We start from the raw sequence: 16786 nt of genomic DNA on the forward strand, positions 1-16786 counted from the left end.
AAGATTGATTGCAGGTTGAGACAGTTCTTTTCAAGCCTCTCACTTCCAAAGGTCTTGTAGACGATTTTAATTTATTGCTCAAGTTGGCTGGACGAAGGGGTGTGAGTGGCTCATCCGTTTCAGATGGTTTCCTTAGAGAAGTGGATGAAACACTCTCTTCAAGTTCGAACAGATCGAAGCCCAACTTTAATAAATGTTCTGCCGCCTCAGAGATCCTAACTTTTGCCCAGTTTGTGTGCACATGCAAATAGGCACATGCAGTTTTCCCTTGGTGAAATGGTTTGACCCTGGCTAGATCGTTTGTTTCTACTTTGTGGAGCGTTGGTATACATTTGAGAAGTTGTAACAAATAACTTCTATTCAGTATCACATACTTTTTGTTGTTTGGTAGCTGTTCACTCTTAAAGTTACGTTTTGATTTAGAAAAATGTTCTGTTGTTCCTGATGCTTTCTTTTCGTTTGGTTTATAGTTGTGCCGATTTTTCTTGTCTTTCATATTAGATTCTGTAGGATTTCTCTTTTCCGGTAGCCGTTTGGCCCGTGTGGCATGGACCCATTTAGTTGAAGGGGGGAACTTTGTCTCGAAGGAGAATCAGTCTTTTTGTCCTTTGTCGTAGGAGAGCGTTTTCTAAGTTAGAATCATCCAATTTGATTCCTTGATGGGTGGTTTGGTGTGATTCAGGAGATCTGCCCTTTACCGATCGGGTCCCCCAGCTGGAATTTTTTTGGAGCTTCTTAAACGACTTTCTAGAGTATAGAATGTAGAGGTCTCCTCGTCCGTGTGGTGGGGATTGTTACTTTCTCCCTGGTCGTCAGATAGTGTGTAGACACTAAGATTTAATAAATCCTCATCTGTTCCGTGATTGATTTCCTGGGTTGCGGATACGCTTTCTAAATCAGTAGATCCAATCTTCTGACTAGATGGTTTAAGCTCAACCACAGTTCTAGAAGGTTCCTTCTTAGAGGGTTTCTCAGACCCTCGGTGCGGCTCCCCCTTTTCGTTCGGCGGCGGCTCTTTGCTGCTGATCGATTGTGTAGAGAAGAACTTAATGGTAGTTTGCTTTCTGGTCATAAGGTGACCTTTTGTTGCTGGTACGTTCACCTTTGCATTCAGATCATGAGTAGACTCCTGGTCTGTTGTGATTAAAATAGGTTCATTGCAGATTGCTCCTTTTGCCTTTGCCGTTGCCGGCTTTGACTTAGTCTTCATGGGGCCCTCGCTGGGGGGCACATTTCTGGGCTCTGTTCTGAGGTCCTCAAGTTGGTGAGTCGGCCATGGTTCAAGGGTCTGAGAACTGAAGTCCACCAGCTGGACTTGCGTCGATTGTGTAGCCGCTGAAAACTTTGCGCATCTCTCGTCCGTGGCGCCTTTATCCATTTTGTTGTTGAGTGCGTTGATGTAGCCTTCCAAAAAGATCAGACGACTATTCATCATCGCTATAATGCAAGTATGATTTCTCATTGAGTCATTTATTGACTCGTATAATTTACAAAAGGGAGCCATGGCCAAGGTTACCGTAGACATGATAAGCCTTAGATCAGTTTTTTTAGGCGAGGTGTCTTTTACTGACTTTCCTGTTTTCTCACTTGAACATAGAGGTCTCGTTGGGCTAGATACAGTTTGAGGGTTAACATTCGGAGACCCAGCAGAGAGTCTAGGAGTCGCAGGGCTCGATTGTGCAGCCAAGTCAGGTCCCTTGCCTTGCTTGGGGTGTGGTCTGAGGTCCGGGGTTTGCACTTGCGAGGCTGTGGGGGGGGGTGCTCGGTGTTCATTCGAGATTCCCCCACCATCTCTCCTGAGTTTGAGATTGCTGGTGCAAAGTCAATGGTTTCTATTTCGTTTGCGTAAATTGAGATAAACTAAGGGTCTTCGACACCACTTAGGTCGATAAAGGCACTCACCGAAGGTCTTTGACACCCCCGTTTCTGCAGAGGAGACTTTGTTGTGGGTAGTCTAGCTACCGTATCCGTGGGCCATGCAGCCGGGTCCCCTGAGAGGAGTCCCATAGTTTCGGGGACTTGAGGGTCCGCTGCAGATGACTGTGGACTTGATGGGTTTTTGGCTCCCTCCGGCTCAGTTGTCGATTTAGTAGAAGGACTTGGAAGGGAAAGTGCACCAATTCGTGGGGAGCCAAAGTGCCACCTGATGTTGGCATCAGAGACTGTGCTAGAAAAAGAAAAGCGTGCTGGTTCTAGTGAAAATACTGGTCGCGTGTCAATAGACTCTCCAGTGGTATTTGCAGGAAGACTTTGATCCGTGATAACTCTTAAAATCTCAGCATCCGAAAGTTCTTCTGGCACTGATACTTTCTTTTTTAGGAGATTTGCAAAAAATCTATTATTTGCCGACAGCTGGGGTATGTCCTCCTTCTGCTGATGGAGCTGATGCCTCGAAGGTGCGCTCGAAAGTCTTTGGTGCTGGGTTGGCTGGGCTTTGATTCCAGACTTTTGTCGTAGGTGTGCGCATCGTTTCCTGCGTACCAATCCTCCTTTCTTTTTTAAAAGCGTGGCCTTTTTATAAACCTGAGGAGGTTTGATGGAGCTGTCGTTTTGCGGAGCTCCCCCAGGGGGGTCGGGCAAAACCGTGTCGGAATAGTCCACCGCAGCTGAGACAGTTTGCACTGCCCTAACATCCAGGGGAGAAGGATGGAAAATATGAACCACTGTAGGGAGGTTTGGGTCCAAAGTACAGGTTTCTGCCGGAAGCGAATCGCTCGCCCGTGCCACTCGACCGCAGTCCTCTCCCCCCATGATCACCCGTGGTAGGGGTGAACACAGGTGATCGGGAAGCTTAGACTGGTCACCCGTCCCCCCCCTTCACCCACCAGACCCTCCTCACCTGTTGCGAGCGGCGTTTCCTCTCCTCCGAAGGGCAACTCTACACTCGCTTCACGGGGCGGGAGACGGCTGACAGAAGAGAGAGACTCCTCCATGGTCGGGGGACAGGTAGAGGCAGTAGATTCCCGAGCCTCCGGCTGGCGTGCTGCCGGGTCCAAATCCAATCCGAAATCCAATCCGATAGAAGCCAGCCTCGGCGCGGGAGAGGCTACTTCGTAATCTGAGTGAGTCTGATGGGCCGCAAGGGCCATGTTTATTTTAGCGCTCCGCAGTCGGGGACCCAGAGTCTCGGGTTGAGTAGAATCGGGATGGGTAGGATGGATGGAATCACCAACCCACGGCCTTTTGGCAGAGGCAGAAGTATTGAAGGTGCGGTTCTTTCTGCTGACAAGCCGTACTGCACTAGCTGCCATAGACTGCAGAGACTGCCACTCTGCCGCCGCTCCGCGGGAAAGAGGGTTTTTGAATGCTAGTCCAGCCCTCTCACAGTAGACACAGCAGACAGACTCCAAAACACAGGAGTATACTGGAAGCTCGTAGGAACACTGCAGAGACTGCCACTCTGCCGCCACTCCGCCGTTAAAAATATGCAAATAAGACAACAACAGAAAAAAAAAAATATGTAACAGCGCCTCCATGCCCCCGGGCTGTTTGAGCGCTTTAAAATGCAAATAAATACATACAGCGTGTACTGTTGTCAATTTGTCAAAGGATAGCAGAGTGTTTGAGCGGTTCATGTACAGGGGCTGTGCAATATGGATTAGTGATTTAATGGAGGAAATGATTGATTCATCTGTAATGGTTCCAGGGAATTATGTAGCTTGCTTGGTGGGTTGAGCAGGCATTGCGCAGTCAGCAGATAGGACACAGTTGTCAAAGAACGAATGAGATGGGAAGCACGGGCGGGGAGAGTGTCCAAAAGCTACTCTCACAGAACCTGCATATACACAGCTGAGCAGCACTTCTTGCCGCTTTAATAACACAGCAGGTCTTAGTAAAACTACTCCGCCGGACACCAGCTAGTGCTTTGAGCAAGCAGCGCGTGGCTGCCATAATATTAGAAGTGCACTGACACAATTACATAGACACAGGTAATTGTATTTATGTTTCTTTATTGGCGAGACCCCGCAGCTTCTAGCTACAGCTCCCCTCGCTCAACGGCTCCTGCGGAATGTTGATTCTGAACGTAGATCAACATTCCACACGATGCCTATGCACGAGCCCGTGCGTATTACAACATATCCTCTTCCCTTAGATAAAAATATTTACAATTTTCTTAGCAATGGAAGATGAAACAACATAACCTGACTTGTCATAAATGCCACTTCTTTTAACCATATAACCATCCAAGAATCATGGATACTATTCAATGTCCTCCACTCTTAACAAACATAATCCCTAAATTTTATGGGACGCCCACAGCTCCTACCCACGCGATCCCTATTTTGAACTAGATCAGGTTCCTGAGACATAGCATTCTGAGCTTCCACATTTACCTGTGGATCCACAGGACCTTGGCTTGGTACACCCTCTTGCTGTTCACTCCCAATGGATTGAGACACCACAGGATTATAATCCATCGCTGTTTCCTGTGTTTCCTCCTCCCACTCCACACCATCCTTATCCTCACTTCCACGTCCATCCACCGCCACACGCCTCTTACGCCACACAGAGCCATCCTCCAAATGCACATATCCTTTTCCCACTTTAATAACCTTCCTCGAGGGCATAAAAGTGCTGTACCCTTTATGAACTAATCTAGGATTCTTTATGTACACCTGATCCCCAGGCTTTACATTCAACTCCTTCCTACTCCTTTGTGAGGATTCCATAGTCTGCTGGCGCTCTATAATGCTACGATGTATTGCTTGCAAATCCATCTCGCATGGGCCACCGCCCCCCATAGCCAATGTCCTCAACCTTGTACCTGCCTTCCTGCCCCTCATTAGTTCAAATGGAGATCTTCCCGTTAGCACGCCCGGAGTCCTCCTATATGCAGCCAAATATTGTGTCACAACTTCTTGCCACTTCCAACCATTGGCCAACGCCAATTGTATGGCTGACTTAATCGTGCCATTAGCCCTTTCAACCAGCCCATTTGCCGACGGATTATACAAAGCTGTCCTATAATGCGAAATGGCATGCTTTTCCAAGAATTCTCTCATGGCACTAGAAGTGAACTGCACACCATTATCCGTAACTAAACTTGCCGGTAAACCCTCACGGTCAAACACTCTTCTCAGAAAATCAATTACCGTACTGGTCGTAATATCTGAACACGCCGCCATCTCAATCCACCTGGACGTATAGTCCACCAACACCAACATGTACCTGGATTCAGGCTCCAGACAGTCGAATGGACCCATAATGTCCAACGCCAATTTCGACCATACCTGCTCTGGAACCTCAACAGGATGCACCGGTTGTGGATGCAGTACCTTACTCTTATCACTGACAGAACACGCTTGACACTCTTTCACTACCTGTTCCACATCCCTGTCCATTGACGGCCACCAATACTCCTCTCTCAATCTCCTTTTAGTCAATGATCGGCCCAAATGACCTTCATGTGCCAACTCCACCATTCTCCCCCTCAAACTTATCGGGGGTATCAATCTACTACCCCTCGAGACACCCCAAGGACCCTCTGCTAATTCCAGGAGAACCTGACCATAGCCTTTCCCTTCCGGCCTCTCCTTCACAGTGTGCCACCCCTTCACCAAACCTTCCTTAATCCACTTTAACTCAATGTCACCCTCAGACTCCTGATCCCACACCGACCTCTCCACAGCCGAGGTAACCAAAGCAACCTGACACTCCTGCACATCATCCTCCTTCCCTACTTCCCCTTCATTAACCTGCTCTACAACTGGCAACCGGGACAAACAGTCCGCTACCACATTCAATTTCCCCGGAACATACTGCAAAGAAAAGTTGTAATCTTGCAACTGTACCGACCACCTCGCAATCCTCGGGGATACTGCCATGACTCCCTTGGAAGAAAATACCTGTACCAACGGTTTATGGTCCGTTCTGACTACATAAGGTATACCCCACACAAATGTCCTGAAATGTTTTGATGCCCACAACACTGCCAGAGTCTCTTTCTCTATTACCGAGTACCTGGTTTCCACATCTCTCAAGGTCCTCGAAGCAAAAGCCACCGGGACCCATTCCCCATTGATGCATTGCTCCAACACTGCCCCTAGGCCCACCTCACTTGCATCCACCGTCAACGCAGTTCTATTTTTTGGGTCAAATGATTTCAGACATGGAGCCTTCTCCACCTCCCTCTTAACCAGCTCAAATTCTGCCGCACACTCCGCAGACCATACAAATCTTACGCACTTCCTCATAAGAGCTCTCATGGCCACAGTTTTTTCCGCGTAATTTGACACAAATTTAACATAATACTCTGCAAGACCCAGGAAAGCCCTCAGCTGATCCTTATTAACCGGAGCTGGCGTATCCCTCAACACTTGTACCAACTCCCTTTTTGGACTTACACCTCGTGAACTCAAAGTATGTCCCAGATATGTGACCTCCTCCACCCCCACCTGACACTTTGTTAATTTTACTGTTAGGCCACTCTCTTTAAGAATTTGCATGACCTTCCTTACCCTTTCATCATGTTGCTCCTTGCTGCTGCCCCAAACCAAAATGTCATCTTGAAAATAGCTGACACCCACCACCCCTTCAAACAAATGCTGCATTAGCCTCTGAAATACTGCCGAGGCCGAAGCCAAACCAAACGGCATACGACAAAATCTGAACGCCCCAAATGGAGTCACAAATGAAGTAAGAGGTCTCGACTCAACATGTAAGTCAATTTGGTGATACGCCGTTGACAAATCAAAAGTCGAAAAATAATTAGCCTCACCCAACGTCAAAAGCAACTCATTAATATTTGGCAAAGGATGCCGATCCACCCATATGCTGGCATTCAACTCCCGGAGATCCACACACATTCTGATGCTGCCATCACCCTTCTTCACTAAAACCACAGGAAACAACCACTCCGAAGCCTCAATGGGTTCTATTATTCCTGCCACCTGCAACCTAGACAATTCCGCCTTAAATGCCTCCCTCACTGCAACTGGCACCCCCCTCACCTTATGAACTCTAGGCACTGCACCCTTCTTCAACACAATGCGATGCGTAAAGCCCTTAAGCTTTCCCAGGATGTCAGAAAATACTTCCGGAAACTCGCTCATCAGCACTGTAGGCGTTACTCTTACATCCTTCTCTTGCCTTCTCTCCCCGACACTGAGAACCGGTTCTTTTTCACCAGGATGAATTTGTATTTTAAGTGCAGCCTGCTCATCCCAACCCAACACACTTGTCCCTTTTTTAGCCACATACAATTTACCTAAAGTTTGCCTTCCTTTGAATGAAAAATTTGACCAATCATAACCCAGTAGCTCAATGGAATTTTGCCCATATGCATACGGTCTAATATCTGGAGCCAACAAATTAGAGATCGGCTTACCCAAAACCTCTTGATACATTTCCGGAGACACAAGTGTATAAGGTGATCCGGAATCCACCAACATCTCCACCTGGTGCTGGTCCACCAATACTGACACCCATGGACCCTTCCGCCCATCACCTTCCACATGTAATATGACAGTCTGTTTGGGACCCCCACCTGAAACTCCCTCCAGGCCCCTAGTCAACTCTTCTGCAGATACATTTGCGACCACCTGCCCTTTACACATACGTGCAAAATGGCCCATCCTTTTACATTTCCTGCACTCTACATGCATTTCCGGACAAAATTTCGAATCCACTGTATGACTTGCCCAACCACAATTTTTGCACACTTCTTTACTTTTTTTTGTGCTCTATTCCCTTGTGCAACCCCTTTGTCCAGTGCCTTCTTGCACTTTGACACCACCGCATGCACCGTCTCCCTATTACCATCCCTTTCGGTAACCATTTGTACACTCGCCTTGGAGGCTTCAATAGCTCTAGCAATCTCCAAAACCTTATCCAGTGACGGATCGCTCTCAATCCACAATCTCTCTCTGATTTTTTGATTTGACGTTTTCATCATTATCTGATCCCTAATCTGTTCCTCACCGTTACCCGGGAACCCACATGTAGCCATGAGCGCACGTAAGGCAGTAACATATGAATCTATGCTTTCCGTGGAACCTTGTGCCCTAGAAAAGAACTTATACCGTTCTAAAACCACATTTACTCTTTTTCCAAAGCGTACTTGCAATTTCTTCAAAGCTGTCTCATATGCACTTACAACCATTTCCCCTTCACCTCCCCCTTGAACCATTACATTCTCTCCAGGCAGGTGACGAAAGACTCTCAAGCCCTCCGTACCAATACAATTAAGCAAAGCAGCCTCCTTTTCATCATCGTTAAACTTTGCCCCACCAGCAGCCCGCAAATATACTTTAAAAGCATCTACCCACTGCTCCCAAGGCACCACTGGTTCTCCCGGGCTAGGCAGAAATGCTGGTGGAGGCCTAGCTGCTGTATGCAACATGGTCAACTTTGCTGGCTAAGAACTTGTGCCCACCCAAAAATACTTATATCCACTTTTAAGTGCCCCTAAAATCAGAGACACTTCAAGCCAGTAGGCTCCACATCAACCCCGATGACGGCACCCGGATGTCTTCCCTTGTGGCCTTGTGCGCGTGCACCCCCACGCATATGCAGTACAACCAAAATCCTGGCACAGGGGGAGTCACAACCAAATCCACGATGTGGGATGTCCCCACCTTACCAGCAGCCCCCCCGGCCACGTAGCTGATGTTATTCTCCTCTTGTTTATTATTGTTCCATCCACCAACACGACAGACAGCTGCTTCCTGAATCACACTGCACCTGCTCCTGCAGCCCCTCCTGCTTCCCTGGAGCAACCGCAGGCAGCTCTGATCATGCAGACGTCACCATAGCCCCGCCTCGTATCTACGAAGACACTATCGAGGCGGAGCCCACTGCCGGAAGAACTGCTGGTGCCTGTGCTCCCGCCGGGCCCCCACTCAGACACGCCACCGGGGGCGGGACCAGCTGCCGGCGGACCTATCAGGTCGGCGCCCACTGCCGGGCGAACTGCTGGTGCCCGCCAATGCCTGTGCTCCCGCTGGGCCTCCAACGCCGGAACCAACTGCCGGCGGACAGCGAGTACCGGGCCAGCTGCCGGCGGACTGCAGGTGCGCTCGCACACCGGCCTCCGATCCAGGGCACCACACCAACTGCCCCCGGCCAACCGGCAGCGACGGTTCCTCGACCTCCGCGCCTGACGGCAACTAGCGGCAGCCCGGCCGCACCCCGCCTGGGCGCTCGAGCGACTCCTCAACCTCCACCGGGGCTGGACCAGCAACTGCCTGTGCTCCCGCTGGGCCTCCAACGCCGGAACCAGCTGCCGGCGGACAGCGAGTACCGGGCCAGCTGCCGGCGGACTACAGGTGCGCTCGCACACCGGCCTCCGATCCAGGGCACCACACCAACTGCCCCCGGCCAACCTGCAGCGACCGTTCCTCGATCTCCGCGCCTGACGGCCACCGGCGGCAGCCCGGCCGCACCCCGCCTGGGCGCTCGAGCAGCTCCTCAACCTCCACCGGAGCTGGACCAGCAACTGACGAATGCGGGGCGAGGCGCCCGCGGACAGCCGATGCAGGCACGCTCACCTGCCTCCGATGCGGGGCAGCAGCTCCCCGCCCGAACTGCTCCTCGACCACCACACCTCACGGGCAACCACCCGCCCGGCCTTCAAGCCCGCAGCAGCAGCTCCAGACGGTCCAGCGCCAGTCGGCCCCGTCCGCACCGACTGCGCCACAGACGATGGGGAGCCAGACAGCAGGCTAGCACACGCGTGGAACAGGGTCTCGACCACAATCCCGGTCCTCGTCGCCAATGACACAATTACATAGACACAGGTAATTGTATTTATGTTTCTTTATTGGCGAGACCCCGCAGCTTCTAGCTACAGCTCCCCTCGCTCAACGGCTCCTGCGGAATGTTGATTCTGAACGTAGATCAACATTCCACACGATGCCTATGCACGAGCCCGTGCGTATTACAACATGCACCAACACGCAGCTTGATTTAAAGACGAAAATGGTGCTACAATTGTTATACATTTCGGAGGCGTAAGAAGGGTAATGGCAATTTGGGACACTTACAACAATTTATGGATACTAATTATAGTTTGTGCACATCGATATTTACTGGCATACTGTTTTAGAATGGAGATTTAGATATATAAAGTAGTTTTGAAGTGTGCAGAGACCTCTGAATCAAAGACCATATGCTAAAGGCGATCCAGGATTACAGTGCCTTTAGGCTGCACTGGCACAGCTTGCGCTGGTGATGGCTCAGCGGGCTGAGCTCGCACGCCTTTGTTCTTCAGTTTTTAGGTTCACCTAACAGGTTAGCTCAGCAGGTTGAGCGTGCATCTGATCTGCAGTGTCTGATGATGGGTATGCGGTTAGGCAGTTAACTTCACTTCGACAAACTAAAGTATGGCAAATCGCCTCTTTCTCCTGTCTTCAGACAATGTCAATTTCACTTGCCAGCACGATTGTATGATGTGTACAAATGATTGCCCGCAGTGCCATCGAGTTGCAATGTAATTAGCCCCTACTTTTGTTTTCACTTTTTTTTCGTTTTTGTCCAGTGTCAGTTTCACTCGCCAGCAAGCAAAGCTGTATGCAAACAATTGACCTCTTATATCCAGCCCTCTGCTTTATTTCAATTCCTTTCGCCTTTTTCCAAAGCAACAAGTTTCATCTCGTACTCCAGTGCAAAAACTCTAGTTAACAGCTTCCACATCAGCAATCGTGGGAGGTTGAAGAGCTGCAATCAAAAATGGTGTTTCAGTAATCCAAACGAGGGGTATCAAAAATAAATCAGCCTTCCCACCGTCACCACTCTTGATACGGAGCCGGAGCAGGAGTCTGAGCCAGATCTAGGCTGTACAGCCACATTTGGTATCGCGAATGTGCACGGCCCCCATCACAGCTCAGGCCAGTTTGCTGTCTTTGCAACTGCTGAATACTGACTTACCTGGTAGATGCAGCAACCCTACAATGCACATATTTACCATACATGTCAATCTCTGTGCCTTCTTTCCCTCTCTCTGTTGTCACCCTCTGCACTGCTGCTGTCTGTGTGTGCTGCCTTTCCATGTGTCTCCCTGCGCTGTCACTCATCTCTCTGTGTGCTGTCACTCCTTCTCGCTTTGTGATGTCTCTCTGCTGTCTCTCTCTGCAATGCCACTCTCTCGCTCTGCACTACACCTCTCTCTCTCTCTCTCTCACTCTCTGCACTGCCTCTCCCACTCTCTCCGCTGCCTCTCTCTCTCTGTGTTGCCTCTCTCTCTCTCTGCTGTCTCTCTCTTTCTCTGCTGTCTCTCTCTGCAATGTCATGATCTCTGTGCTGGTTTATTACACTCACCCTTTCTTGCTCTATCAATGGCCTCCTCCCTTCATCTATTCACCTTCTTATTCTATTGCACGTCTGCACCCCCCTTCACACCCTCCTTTGAAACTTTGAACTCTCATCCTTACACCTTGGTGCCTATAAATACAAAATGCAAAGAACAATAGGGAATGCCAAAACTATTGGCATTGCCAATGCTTGTTTCGTTTGCCTGCAGCAATACATGCATGAATGACTTACATTTGAACTCATTATTTATTGGGACAGCAAAAAAATATTAGCAGGGTAAATCACTACGCACTGAATGGTGGTTATTGAAAGACAAACACTGCTCTCATGGTTTATATACCTTCATGGAGGTAAACTGCAAGCGCTCTAATCACATGGCTGCAGCAAAACCGTGAAACTCAGAGAAAGGCCCCTGCAAAATGTGTGTACATTCCCATTTCACAGTTTCGCTATTTTGTAAATCTGTATAATTTATGGAGCAGTATTTGAGAATCTTTTTGCATTCTATTGATTTTGCTGCGTTGTCCTTTCGAGGAATTGGAAACAATTTGGAATCGCTTTTTTTTGTTATTTTGATGGTTGGTTAAGGGGGATTGTTAACCGAAGGGTGCTTCATCTACAAGACTTTAATAATTACATTCAATCTGTATTTCTGTGTCAAACTCTAAATGCACTTTCTTTATGAATACATGTATTTTATTGGCACTTACACTAATTCACTTTCTCCCCTTTCCCTCACCCTTCCCCATGTCCCTGAATCCCTTCCACTTTTGCTCTTATTGTTCGTTTGAACTGCCATTCTCCGTGTATTATTTCCTGGCATTTTTGTTTTTTACTCTTTCTTCTTAATTTATTTGCCTGTCATTTCTATATTTCTCCAACAAATGCTTTTACCAATTTTTCGTTATTATAATTGGGTGTGCCTTTGCACTCTACCTATTGCCCACGCTCCTTCCCTTCCTACGCCTCTTCTTTTCCTGTGCTTTCCCGCGCAGCTCAAGTGGCCTACTTTGGAGGGTACCCATCTTCAGCCAGCAGTTCTTACCTTCATCTCTTTCCGGACTCAACTTTCCTGCTAATTCTTGGACTGTGCATTCACTTCTTTACGCTTTGAATCATGCCACCTGTAATCGATGACAACAGCCTTTATGAAAACAAACAAAATACAGCTCCCGCCCTCTGTTTCTTTCTATCACTCGGACCCTCAGTGACTTTTGCCGATAGCGTCCTAGAAGCTGGATGGAAATCTCTAAGAGGAGAAAGAGCTCTGATTAAAGCTTGAAGTTGATAGTGATATTTTCGTAATCCAAGTTGTCTGTTTCTTATGTCATGCATGTTTTCTGAGAAAACGGAAGGAAATCTCCCTTGCAAAGAAAGACATTCCCATCTGATCTCTCTGTCTGGTTGCCCCAAAACCCATTGCCAGGTCAAACAACTTTTTTTTTTCACCCCAGAAGAATATGGCGTCTTCAGGATGTTAACTCACACAAAGGTTTGATTGTTACTTTACTTATCAGTGCACCTGATGTTTCTGAAAGTTAGGTCTGTGCCCCCTCTTTACCCAGTCCCTTAATGGCGGAAGATTTTTTTTTTTTATTTACGTGTGCAGTCTTCCAACCATCCATCCGAAAAAATGTTATAAATAAATACTGTACATAAGAAAGCTAGTGTGAAATCACTTTTTGTCTACAAACTCAATGGTTTCTATTAGTCTAGTAGGTGCTGTCATGTTTTCCATTCTCTGTGCAAAATGGAAACAGGCAGTACATTCAGCAAGGCAATTGCAGAACATGTGCCAATTTCAAACAAAGATATTTGCTAAATTAAAAATAAAACACCCGAACAAGACTACTTCCAACTACTCACACACAGGAAGGGTTTGATTGCCTACAGTTGGTGTCACGATGAAGCATTCAAGGGTGTTATTTCAAAGAAATACATATTTTTCTTTGAATTATAAGCACTATAGGCAGATTTTCTTTTTTAACAATACAGTGCATAGTTACACAACTGTATCTATTTACTCAGAATGTACAAATATTTTAACTCCCCCCAAAATAATAGTTGCCTTTTGGTGAAAATAATATCTTTTTTTTAAATGTATTTAGTACATTTAAATTGTACAACATGTTTTTATCAATGTGTTTTCAGTTGGTGTATCAAAGAAAATATAAAACAGTTAGCCACTAAAAACAACAAGACAGCAATGTCAAAGTACAAGGGATAAAAGGGAAAACGAGAAAGGAAAAGAAAAAAAGAAAAAGACAAATACTTGTTGTGTTTCTAATTCAAGGTCAAAACAAGTCAAGTCAATTTCAGGCCAGATTCAATTCAGCTCACTGGGCCTGTCTCAAGAGGAATTGAACAAGTGCAATTACATTTTAAATTCGAAGTCCTTGTATTATCAAATGCCACCAAACCAAAGGATCTAAGGTTGTAAATTCAGAAAATAATATCATAAAGATTTTAAATGAATACATTAACTCAATGCAAAAAGTATAATACAGCAACACATATACAAAACTTCTATTTTTTGGGAAAGATTACATACTGCCGGTAATCTAATATTGGGGGCAAGGCGTGGAGGGACGATTGGTAATTTGTTCAGGTTGCAAAGTAAATGAGGTAGCGTTCATGATCATGTTCTTGCTTAGTTAATGAACAGATCATCATAGAGTTACCAGGCGGGGCGTACAGCTGGGCTGGGGGGCTTGAGGTCAATGCACTAGACTTGGGGACAAGACAATGCTTGGCAACTACCCGGTCCTGTGCTTAGAGTCTCGGCTCCGGCATGAAGCGTTACATAACAAAACAATTCATTATTATTATTTTTTCTAAAAACTTTTACCTGCAACAAGATGCTGATTATATACAGGTTCCCTCACACCTATGGTTTGTATGTTCGTTATTCATATGTGTCACGTGATTGGCATCTCAGTGTCCTCTCCATGGGTGTGATGGCTCTTTATTCACTAATCCTAAAACAAACTTTGACCACTCCAGGTGATGGGGAACTCAAAGAGGTTGTGTGAATGAAGTGTACAATAGGGTGATCATGTGATTGCAATCCCACTATCAAGGCCTATACAGTACTTACATATCATCACATCAAATACTATTGCTCAATGATGCCATCTTCATCACAAGATGTCACTTTTGTTTTCGTGAGGAAAAAGTGGTTGAGATGGGGAAATGTTGGCAAATCGACAAGTGTTAACAGCACAACTATAGTTAATGCAGGGTGGAATTTCACGAAAAAGAAAGAAAAGCAAGAAAAGACGGAAGTGGGGTAAAGAAAGGGTGCACGTGGAATCACAGAGAGTGTCACTCCATTAAACAATAAAAACGCACGAGGGAGTCAAATATAAGGACATTACCTTAAATGAGAAACATTGCAATTTAACAGAGTCATATTTTAGAAGCCTTGTTTTCTCCGAGACTCTTCAGATTCGATGATAGCCTGGCAAATGTTATTAGAAAGATGGACTGTCTTGGGAATCTTTATGAATAAGAACATCTATTTCTTTAATATTCATCAAGTGTCCTCGGGGTGGAAGATGTTGAGGTCAGGGCTTGGCTTTCGGTGCACAGGAAGGCTTGGCAGACAGTGCATTATACAAGTGCACTCAAACACCCACTCACTGACTACAGGGATGCAGTCAAGCTTCTCCCTCACAAGCAAGTGTTGCAGGGTGGGTTTGAATGGATTTAGCAATGTTACATCATTTTTCCTCTGGCAACATTGGTTTGAATCCTACAATTCTTCAAACGTGTCCACGCATATAATCCAATTGTATAACTTGAATATTGTGATCCATGCCTACATATTTGTGGCGAGTTTGCGTTGTGTTTTTCGTCTTCTTCTTTAGCAAGATTTCTATCCGGTTCTTCAGTCTGTTCTCTCGTGCTTGCTTACCATTTTGATGTTATCAGTATTAAATGTCACCAATGTATGGGCACCAATATAAGAATATGTCACCAGATATTTGTCCCTATTGCATACAGACACTTGGAGAACTTTCAAATTTGAATTTTCTGAAAAAGCACATTTTTCTCACTCTAAAGCAGAAGAAACCCCTAAGAATTCTCATCTGAAAGACATGATCTATCTAAATAAATGGTTGTATGATAAGATAAATAGATTTCACAGTGTAATCGGATTCTTTCTTAAGATCCAGTAACCTCAGTCTCCACAAGACTTCACAGTTTTACACCCTACTTTATTCCCTGCTTCACATGTGTTTTTATCTGAAGTTAGCACTGACGTGGAATCTAAATGAACTTTCTTTATGAATACATGTATTTCATTTGCACTTAAACGAACTCTCTGCCCCCACATTTAGGCTATGTTTCTCCCCCCCAAATAGCAGTATTCCTAGCTCCCCTCTCCAGGCGGCATAGGGACAGACCGAATCATTCATGACCTCCCCAGCGTACACAATCTTGCAGCTTTCCCATGATACAAAATGCATACATTTATGTTTCCATCTCAGAATGTTTTAATGGCGATCTTTCATTGTTCTCAGTACCAGAAACAGGATGATAACAAAAAAAGAAAATGTAAAGAGAAATACAATGCAATGTATTGATGTGAGGTTTCTGGTCATAGTTTACACATTGTGGAACTCTCACTCTGCCTGGTGTGCTAAAACAGTCTAAATGCATGTGATGGAAACATGGTCCACCATTGTGAAGGGAGAAAACACCTAATTCTGCTCATGAACTGTACCAACAGCACCATTGCTTAAGATCAGCAGGACCTAACTCAACAAGCACCCCTGTTCTGTGTCTCTTGCTCCCCTGGTCTTGGATTGGACCTTCATTGATTGGCTTCTTTCTATATGAACTTTTGAAATCACACAAGCTGCACCCATCTCATCAATAGCTTAAAGGTCTAAACTGGGAGGAAGGGAATCCCTTTTGTTGGCCAAACATATCATTTCTGAGACTGCTGCTCAGAAAATCCATCTCCTTTACTAACAGGTATTTGGATGGAAATAAAATGAAAAAAGGTGGGCTGATGATCCATGACTTTGTCATGTCCATAGACTACATAATGTCACCTATCACACTCACTCTTAGACTTCAACACCTTTAAATAAATGCAGGGGGTGTGGTTTGGGTGGAACAAGTGAAAAAGGGGTAAACAAAGTCTCTTCATGGTCCGAGTTCTTCACAAACCAGTGAGAGACACACACACCACACACACACACACACACACACACACACACACACACACACACACACACACACACACACACACACACACACACACACACACACACACACACACACACACACACACACACACACACACACACACACACACACACACACACACACACACACACACACACACACACACACACACACACACACACACACACACACCCCCCCCCCCCCCCCCCACCCCCCCACCCCCTATCCATGCTGCTTTAAAGCTGGGGGACAACTGCTTTCATCACATGCCTCTCATTCGCCCAGTCTCCATTCACTGGACATCTAACACAAATGCCTCCCTCACTTAATAGAGCAG

The 16786-nt window shown here is 46.4% G+C and overlaps 1 protein-coding gene across 2 annotated transcripts in view; it reads left to right on the plus strand.

The window, feature by feature from the left end:
• CRTAC1 (cartilage acidic protein 1) overlaps positions 1–16786 on the plus strand; it is a 2821007-nt gene that overhangs the window by 2660556 nt on the left and 143665 nt on the right. Inside the window, exon 15 of one of the 2 annotated variants that reach the window (XM_069611549.1) lies at positions 12246–12913. The exons of the other annotated variant lie outside the window; for it this stretch is intronic. Coding sequence (XP_069467650.1) covers positions 12246–12364 — 119 coding nt within the window. The 3' untranslated portion in view covers positions 12365–12913. Of the gene's footprint in view, positions 1–12245; positions 12914–16786 lie in introns of those variants that run through there. 2 annotated transcript variants of the gene reach the window in all.

The sequence above is a fragment of the Ambystoma mexicanum genome, chromosome 8, assembly GCF_040938575.1.
Source record: "Ambystoma mexicanum isolate Mex_15411 chromosome 8, UKY_AmexF1_1, whole genome shotgun sequence".
NCBI classification, from domain to species: Eukaryota; Metazoa; Chordata; class Amphibia; order Caudata; family Ambystomatidae; genus Ambystoma; species Ambystoma mexicanum.